Raw genomic sequence first — 9791 nt, 5'->3', positions numbered from 1 at the left:
TGTTCTCTGGGATCTGCAGGGGGGAAGCAGCTGGAGGAACCAGTTGGTGCAGGGGAATCCTTCCTGCTGGATTTCCAATCCCTTGGGGAGCTGCAGATCCCCTCTCTGGCCATGAAAAATGGTTGGATTGGTTGGAATCTACTCAAGACCCAGTGTGTGCCGTGGGTCATCGATCCCAGAATGGCCTGGGTGGGAGGGGATCCCAAAGATCTTCTTGTTCTACCCCCCCTGCCACAGGCAGGGACACCTTCCACTAGCCCAGGTTACTCCAAGCCCTGTCCAACCTGGCCTTGGACACTTCCAGGGCTGGGGCAGGCACAGCTTCTCTGGGAAATCCTTTCCAGGGCCTCCCCACCCTCCTCCTGGACACTCGGTCACTGCTCAAAGACAAACTCAGGGAAACCTGAGCCTGGAGCAGGACAAAAACAACAGCTTTGCCCAGAGCTGCAGCAGCTCTGGGCTGCTCCAAACCTCCCTCCTCGTGGCTCTTGTGCAGTGGGGTTTAACCCTCGGGGTCTCTCCAGCTCGTGCCTGGAATTTGAGTGCTGCAGTTGGGGTTGGTTTTCTGGATAAACCTTCCTCCTCCTCCAGCACACCTAACCCATCCACAGGGGTACAAAACCCAGGGAGGGGAGGGCTCAGGGGCTCACCTGGAGGGTGTCAGGTGCCACCATGGCCTCCTAAACCTTCCTCCTCCTCCTCCTCCAGCATCTCCAAACCCACCCACAGACACCCAAAACCCAAGCAGGGGAGGGTTCAGGGGCTCATCTTGAAGGTGAGGCTGTCAAAGTCCAACCCCATCTGCCAACACACCACCACAACCTCCTAAACCCTCCTCTTCCTCCTCCTCCACCTCCAGCAGCCCCAACCCACCCACCCAAAAGGCAGGTTGGGGAGGGTTCAGGGGCTCACCTGGGAGGTGTGGCTGGCAAAGCCCAGCCCCACCATTGCCTCTTAAACCTTCCTCCCCCTCCTCCATCATCCTCAAACCCACCCCCAGACACCCAAACCCCGGGCAGGGGAGGGTTCAGGGGCTCACCTGGAAGGTGCCAACTGCTGACACACCACCACGACCTCCTAAATGTTCGTCCTCCTCCTCCAGCAACCCCAAACCCACACCCAGACCCCCAAAACCCAGGCAGGGGAGAGTTCCTGGAAGGTGTAGCTGGCAAAGCCCAGCCCCACCACGGCCTCTTAAACCTTCCTCCTCCTCCTCCATCATCCCCAAAGACACCCCCAGACCCCCAAACCCACCCCCAGACACCCAAACCCACCCCCAGACACCCAAACCCAGATAAAGAAGGATTCAAGGCTCACCTGGAAGGCGTGGCTGGCGAAGCCCAGCCTCAGCTGCTGGCACACCACCATGGCCTCCTGAACCTTCCTCCTCGTCCTCTTCCTCCATCATCCCCAAAGCCACCCCCAGAGACCCAAACCCACCCCCAGAGACCCAAACCCAGATAAAGGAGGATTCAGGGCTCACCTGGAAGGCGTGGCTGGCGAAGCCCAGCCCCAGCTGCCGGCACACCACCATGGCCTCCACGGTGCCCCAGTTGTCGCTGCAGACCGTGCCCCACCTCAGGGTGCCGTTGCGCTCGGCCAGGACCTCCACCCTGCCCTCGTAGGGGTTGCGGCCTCCACTCAGGCGCAGCTGCAGGGCACAGACACACAGACACCCCCCCGGGGCAGTGAGGCCACGGCACAGCCCCCCGGGGGACGTGGGGCAGCACCCGGGGGCTCCTCGGGGCTGGGAGTCCCCGAGCTCGCACGGCTCGGTTTGGGCACTGATGTAGTTGGGGTCACCTCCCAGCCAGGGCAGGGGATGGTCCAGCCGAGCCCTGCAGCTCAAAGGGGGCTGGAGCAGCTGCAGGGATAACACACTCCCTGGGACAGCTTCCCTTCCCTGCTCCTTTAGAGCTCTGGAAGGAGTGTTGGCTCAGGGGAACCTGTGGCAGGTTCGTGCAGCGTCGTGGAATGGTTGGGTTGGAAGGGACCTTAAAAATCTTCTCATTCCAGCCCCTGCCATGGGCAGGGACACCTCCCACTAGACCAGGCTGCTCCAAGCCCTGTCATAGAATCACAGAATCAGCTGGGTTGGAAGGGACCTCCAAGAGCATCCAGTCCAACCCTTGATCCAACCCCGCCGTGGTTCCCAGCCCATGGCACTGATGCCACATCCAGTCTCTGCTTAAAAACCCCCAGGGATGGAGAATCCACCCCTTCCCTGGGCAGCCCATTCCAATGCCCGACTACCCTTTCTGTAAAGAATTCCTTCCTAATCTCCAACCTAAACCTCCCCTGTCCTTCCATCATTTCTTTCTTCATTTATAAGAAAAGAAGCTCAAAGCTCAGCCTAAAAAGGGAGAATCGCCCTCATTTTCCCTCCTAAAACCCAAACAAAACCTTCATGGCTTGGGTGAAATGATTCCTTCCCAATGCTGAGCCCTGGCAGGTGAGGCCCCAGCGTGCAGACACCTGGCAAACATTCCCTGGCACCCGGATCACCCGGCTCCTCACCTGGTTCTGGAAGCCCATGGCAGGGACGTTGCACCTCACAGCAGCATCTTCCTCGTGGTTGCAGCCCTGGGACTCGGTGTTGAACTTGCAGTCTGTGACTGACTTCTCAAAGCCTGTGCAGTCGATCTCGTTCAGGTGGATCGGGCCCATCCCTTGGGGAAGGGGGAAAGGAAGGAAAAAAAGAGGTTTTTGCTTTCTGCCTGTGCTGCTGCGTGGGGAGGAAATGTTAATACCCTGCAGACACCACGCCGGCCTCCAGCGTTCCAAACACCCTGGAAAAAAAAGCCACTGGTTTCGTGTGAAAACAAACCCAAAAGCTGCAATATCCTTATTAATATTTTCACTGTTAAATTCTTGCCAGTGTTCTTCGGGGCTCCGGCAGGCAAGAACCCCAGAAACAGCCAAGTTTCCACTGTTACATAATTTACAAACTTCAGCTGCAGGAATTCACAAATTATGACCTTTTGGCTGGGTCTGTGTGCTGGAATCTGCTCCCAGTCAAGCCCTGACATTTAACTGGGACGTGGACACGTTTGCTGGGACAATCAAGCAGAAAACCACAGGGAGGGAGGGATGAGGAGTCAGCAAAATAAATCTGGGGCAGGTGGTGTGGGCTCCAACACAGCAGTGAAATACAATCATTCCATACTGCAGAGGTGCTGGGAGACAAATGGGAATAATCTGGGAGGACAAGTGGCATCCAAGATGAGGCTGGTCCTTCCAACCAGCATCAGAACACCCTGGGATCATAGAATCACAGAATCACAGAATCAGCTGGGTTGGAAGGGACCTCCAAGATCATCCAGTCCAACCCTTGATCCAACCCCGCCGTGGTTCCCAGCCCATGGCACTGATGCCACATCCAGTCTCTGCTTAAAAACCTCCAGGGATGGAGAATCCCCCCCTTCCCTGGGCAGCCCATTCCAATGGCTGAGCACCCTCTCTGCAAAGAAATTCTTCCTAATCTCCAACCTAACCCTCCCCTGGCACAGCTGCAGACCCAGCCCTCTTGTCTTGCTGATGGTTGCCTGGGAAAAGAGACCAACCCCCCCCTGGCTCCCCTCTCCTGTCAGGGAGTTGCAGAGAGTGAGGAGGTCTCCCCTGAGCCTCCTCTTCTCCAGGCTGAGCCCCCCCAGCTCCCTCAGCCTCTCCTCCCAGCACTTGTGCTCCAGTCCCTTCCCCAGCCTCGTTGCTCTCCTCTGCACCTGCTCCAGCCCCTCCATGTCCTTCCTGAGCTGAGGGCCCAGAACTGGACACAGCACTCCAGGGGTGGCCTCCCCAGCGCTGAGTCCAGGGGCAGAATCACTTCCCTGGCCCTGTTGGCCACCCTGTTCCTGAGCCAGGCCAGGATCCATTGGCCTCCTTGTCCCCCTGGGCACACTCTGGCTCCTGTTCAGCTTCCTGTCAATCCAAACTCTCAGCTCCCTTCCTGCCTGGCTGCTCTCCAGCCCCTCTATCCCCAACCTGTAGCTCTGCAGCTGGAACAACCCAAAGTGTAACCACGGACACGGAGTTAACTGGGAGAGTCTCCCCTCTGCAGCTGGAGGGGAGTTTGGGCCAGCAGAGCTCCTTTTCCTCCCACAACGGGAGGATCCCGCTGCTGGGGGGAGCTCAGCCATCCCAAAGGACACTTCTGACAGGGAGCACTGATGGATGGCCGGGGCTGAGCAGGAGAAGAAAGGGAAGCCTGTGGGAATCGGCCGCCGCCGAGAGTTTCCAGGCTGCGGGAGACGGCAGGGAACGGAGCGTTCCATGTTCTCCTCCCTCACGTGGCAGCCTCTCCTCCCCTCCCCACAACGATGATTAAGCTGTTTCCTACATGCAGTTAAACACTCCAGCAGATTTCATCCCACCACAAGAGGGTTTTGGCAAATCCAGCGGACGGGTCACGTTTTAAAGCTTTCCAGACTCGGGACACCACGTGTTGTTTCCTTCCCTCCCCTCCCCTCCTCCAAGTCTCCAAAGAAGATTCACCCTTTCCTTTGTTCTCACAGGAAGGGTTTGGTGTCATTTGCTTTCCCATTCTCACCACGGGAGCAAGGTGTGGGAATCCCCAGGTGGTTTCAGAGGGTGTAAGTTCTCCTTTGAGTTACCATTTCCCACATTTTGGGATTTAAACCAGCTCCCAGACACAGGAAATCCAACCCCAAACCTGGCTCTGAGCTGTTCAAATGCCCTTCTATTTATAATGGGCTTACAAATGACTTTATAAATTACTGTTCTGGTTTAAATTGGAGCATCTGAAGTCTGGATCCAGGACTCATTTTTGCCAGGAACCTTCTAGTAATACATTCCACCATGATGTGGTTCTAGAGGACTCAAAGGGAGCTTTAGAGCAACAGATGTGATAATGAAGAATTAATTACTGGAACAGCTGTCTGCGCAAAAGGTTAAGCTCATCATCCCCAAACTTCTTTCAAGGAATCTCAAACATCTTTTTTAAGTCACATATTCCAGCCTGGCCTCCAGACTCGTTAAGGAGGCCTCAGAGGAGACATTTCTGGTCCCCGGAGCAAATATTCCAGTGAAAACACGCTCTGTCCCGTATCCCCAAGGGCTCTTGGAGCTGGACAAGGCCCCAGCAGCCCCTGGGGGGCTTACCTTGGCCCAGCCTTGCTCCTGTGATGGCCTCCTTGGCGCTGCCAAAGCCCAGCTCCCGGCACACCACGCTGGCCGACACCAGGTTCCAGTTGTCGTCACAGACCGTCCCCCACTCCCCGTTTTTCAGCACTTCCACTCGTCCCTCGCCCGTGTTGGCTCCTCCTTTCAGCCTCACCAGTGGTTGCTGCAAGACACGAGGTGGGAGAGGAGTTAATTCCCACTCCCACTGCCCAATTCCACGTCCTGCCCTCTGCAGCTCCTGTCTGCGGGAAAGCTGGGCCCCCCAAACTGTTAGAGAATCACAGAACTGAACCCCCTACCACACAATTCCAGGGGCCAAAAGCTCTGGATGGAAGGAGATCTTTACCTGCAGACACTCATGGGATGCACAGAGATGTTTCTCACGTCCCTACATGTGGGCAGGGAATTGAAAAAAAAAAAGATATTTTAGTTCTCTGCAGGTTTAGTGCTTGGATTTAGGAGCCTTTTTCTGCTGGTGCACACAGGCTGGACATGGAAAAACCCAATTCTCATGTTCCTTGGGAGTCATGTCCCTTGGAGAATGGCCCCAAGCCTGCTGGTGCCCAACTCTCATCCCCTGGCTGCCACTAAAAGGGTTTATTTGCTGTTCAGATCTCCAGGATCAACGTGGAGCTCAAGCCACCTCAAACCCACCTGTCTGCTGAGTTCTGAGCAGTGGAATCCGTGATCTGGCAGATCCCAGCCAGAAATGCACAGCTCCAGTTTCACTCGCTCCTGGTTTTATATGATTACGTTATTATCTCTTTCCACTTTTCTATTATTATCTTATTATCTATCAATCACCCACAGCTTTGCCCGGTGCCAGGCACAGACCTGCCACTTGCTGCTGCACCTGAGAGGTGGGTTGTGCTGGTGGCAGCAGAGTCTAAGCTTTGGGAACACCGAGAATCCTTAACTTTTCCAACTGGCAGCAGGCTGGGGTCACACAAAGGACATGCAAAGCCCAAACAAAGGCTTAAGGAATTACTTGGCAGCGTGTGTGGCTCAGAAGATTAGTCATGATTTACAAGACCTTTCACCTTTCAGGCCTAAATCCCTCAAGCTCTCGTGCAGGGAAGAGCCCGGGATCCAGGCAGGGGTTGCACTATTCCCACCACAGCAGTTTTGGGAGGTGTTGACACCTGAGAAGAGCCCAGAGATCCTCCTAAATCCACACAGATCCAGGGCTGGGTGATGCAGCTCCAACCCCACCCAGAGCACCCCTGGGAAAACCCCTCTAACCCAGCATTTGGGGCCTCCAGATCCCAAAATCGTCCCCGTGTCCTGAGGCTGCAGCTGGAAAATTTCCCTTGGCATCCACTAAACCATGTTTGCTGCATGTTAAGCTCTTCTTTCCTATTCAGTCACCCCCCTGACCCTGAGCACAAGCAGCTCCAGGGTTGTTTTACAGGGCTTTTTGCATATCCCAGGATTTTTACAGCCCTTTCCTCACTAGACTAAACAAACACAGCTCCCCAGCCTTCCTGCAGGCCGTGTTTTCCCAGTCTCCCAGGGCATTTCCTTGCCGAGGAATGCAGAGGTAGAGGAAATGCCAACTGATTTCCCTCGTCCCTCCACAGGGAAAACCAATCCAGCAGGATTCCAGTGGCTGTGGAACAGCAAAGCCCGGCAGCGACCGGGCACCAGTTCAACTGGCTCGGACAGAGCAGCTCCAACAGGAACGTGACCCGGGGATTTTCCCACTCCTTGCTCCCAGCTTTGCCAGCTCCCATCCTCCAGGAGGCAAGGAAGCAGGAATTTCTTGGGGTAGGGGCTGGCTGGGCTTGCAGGGAGACGGGAATACTCGGAGGGGACGTTGGCACGAGGTGTTCGGGTCCTGCAGCTGAGAGCTGATGGTGGATTTACACCCCCAGGGTTTTCCTGTTCAAACTCACAGAGGGTTAGATGGGATTTTAGGGAGAAATTCCTCCCTGGGAGGGTGGGGAGGCCCTGGAATGGATTTCCCAGGGAAGCTGTGGCTGCCCCATGCCTGGAAGTGTCCAAGGCCAGGTTGGAGCAACCTGGGCTAGGGGGTGGGACAGGATGAGCTTTAAGGTCCTTTCCAACCCAAACCACTCCAGGATTCCATGACTCTTCCCCAGCTTTATATTCCTGAGCAGGGTCTGGAATATCCCTTGGATTAGTTGGGATCAGCTGTCCCAGCTCTGTCCCCTCCCAGCTTCTTGTGTCCTTCCAAAGTCTTTCAAAGCAGGAAAGGCCTCGAGGTTGTGCAGCCCTGCTCAGCAACACCAAAAACTTCTCTCGGTGTTAACAGCACAGATTCAAACCCCTGTGAGCAAAATTAACTCCATCCCAGCCAAACCAACACACTGGAAAATTCAGCCGAGGAAAAAAAACAAGATATACAAGACAGAAATTAAAATGCATATTGCCTGGAGAATGTACCCATGAGCTTTGAGAAATTCGGGGGGAAGATTCAGCGTGTCCTCAGGCAATGTTTAATTTCCTTCTGTAGCTGTGTGAGGAGATGGAACAGCAGCAGCTTCCTGGAGTCTCACCACAGGGATATTCAACCTGGGATGGGACTCCCCAAAGTTAAGCAAAAAGCTGGATTTCATCCATCATTTCAGCCCTCAGACCTGCCGAGCCAGAGGTTTGGGCTCCAGTTTCTTGGGAGTGCCCAAGCTCGGAGCAAACCGGGTGAGATTAGACGACCTTTGAGGTGCCCTCCAACCCAAACCACGCTGGGATTGGGGGCCAGGTGGGGTTTTCTCCCTGCTCACCTCCTGCCTGAAGGCTTTTCGGAAGCCGCTGTGGCTGCTGGGGGCGAAGGCCCGGCCGGGGACGCAGCTGACGACGGCGGGCAGCCCGTCCTCACACGTCACGTTCTTCCCCGCGCCCACGGCCAGGTGGTTGCCCAGCTTGCAGCTGGAGATGTGAGCCTCACTCCCGCTGCAGTCCATGGAGTAAGCCCAGTAATGCTGCTTCCTTCTGCTGGCAAACATCCTGAAGGGAATACAAGAGGAGGAGAAAAGGGAAAGTCGGGGATCCGGAAAAAAACTGCGCTGGTGTGGTGGTGGGTTGGGGGAGGGGGGGAATGCCTTGGAATAAAATTGGGATGGAAAAGGATTGTTTGGAGGGTGAAATAAAACTGGGATGGAACAGGATTGTTTGGAGGGTGAAATAAAACTGGGATGGAACAGGAATTGTTTGGAGGCCACAATAAAACTGGAGTGGAACAGGAATTGTTTGGAGGCCACAATAAAATGGGGATGGAACAGGAATTGCTTGGAGGCTGAAATAAAACTAGGATTGAATAGGATTGTTTGGAGGTTGAAATAAAGCTGGGATAGAACAGGATTGCTTGGAGGCTGAAATAAAACTGGGATGGAATAGGATTGTTTGGAGGCTGAAATAAAACTGGGATGGAACAGGAATTGTTTGGAGGTCACAATAAAACTGGAGTGGAACAGGATTCCTTGGAGGCCACAATAAAATGGGGATGGAACAGGAATTGCTTGGAGGCTGAAATAAAACTAGGATTGAATAGGATTGTTTGGAGGTTGAAATAAAGCTGGGATAGAACAGGATTGCTTGGAGGCTGAAATAAAACTGGGATGGAATAGGATTGTTTGGAGGCTGAAATAAAACTGGAGTGGAACAGGATTGCTTGGAGGCTGAAATAAAGCTGGGATGGGACAGGATTGTTTGGAGGCTGAAATAAAACTGGGGTTTGACAGGATTGTTTGGAGGCTGAACCATTAATACACAGGACTCTGTTAAGGTGTCACTTAGAATCATGGAATCATTAAGGTTGGAAAAGACCTCCCAGATCATCAAGTCCAACTACCTGGGGTTAAACAGGTCACCTGTAAAAGCTAAAAATCAGAATATGAATCAAAGGTGCAGCTCCAGCAGCTCCTAGGAGCAGAAAATCCCCTGCATCACATAGGGCTCAGCTCATTCAAACTGAGTGAACAAACTGGGGTGTCAGTTTGGCCTGAAGAGCCCCAAAAATCCTCTCCCTTTGCTGCTTTCAGCTGGGAGGTGGCAGATTGGGGAAAAAAAAAAAACCCTCCAGCTCTGCAGCTCCTCTCAAACCTCGGTGTGAACAAGCCCGACCCTGGAAGCAATTTCTGGGAGCAGGAGCAGTTCCCTTGCTGACATGTTCACAGCAGAGGAGCTTGGCAGCAGCTCCTGCTCCTCACTCCCAAGCTGCCTGGAGCTGCTCCAGGTGCTCCTGAGGAGGAAGGGGGCACGTGGGATAAACTGGGAAGGGAAGGAATCCGGCTTCTGGAAGGGAAGGAATCCACCTCCGGAGCTGAGAGTCGAGGAAACACAAAATATGGGTCAGATCAAACACAAAATATGGGTCAGATCAGCATCAAAAGTGAGATGGGAAAAGTTAAAAACACAGGCACAGAGGAGTCAACGCCCTGCTGGGATCCTGACGTGGCTTTGTGTGATCCCTGTGCTGCTCCGGGTTCCAGGACTCCCTGGGATCCAAGGATGGGCTGTGGGATCCAAATGGCACATGAGGATGGAGCAGGAATTGTTTGGAGGCTGAAATATAACTGGGATGGAACAGGAATTGTTTGGAGGCTGAAATAAAGCTGGGATGGAACAGGAATTGTTTGGAGGCTGAAATAAAATTGGGTATGGAACAGGAATTGTTTGGAGGCTGAAATAAA

General features: G+C 54.1%; 1 protein-coding gene across 1 annotated transcript; it reads right to left on the bottom strand.

The window, feature by feature from the left end:
* Positions 1–1483: 1483 nt before the first annotated feature.
* On the bottom strand, positions 1484–8106 carry LOC120322796 (lysyl oxidase homolog 2-like; the record flags this gene model as incomplete). Its single annotated transcript, XM_039379086.1, has 4 exons — positions 1484–1651; positions 2518–2669; positions 5119–5302; positions 7884–8106. Coding segments are annotated over 4 exons (727 nt in total), but the record flags the coding sequence as incomplete, so codon positions are not given.
* Between the last annotated feature and the right edge of the window lie 1685 nt (positions 8107–9791).

Source organism: Pipra filicauda, unplaced genomic scaffold (assembly GCF_003945595.2).
Source record: "Pipra filicauda isolate LSUMZ 115617 unplaced genomic scaffold, ASM394559v2 scaffold1558_size9791_pilon, whole genome shotgun sequence".
Taxonomy (NCBI): domain Eukaryota; kingdom Metazoa; phylum Chordata; class Aves; order Passeriformes; family Pipridae; genus Pipra; species Pipra filicauda.
The sequence above is the reverse complement of the archived record's forward strand: the minus strand, read 5'-3'. Positions and strand labels throughout refer to the sequence as shown.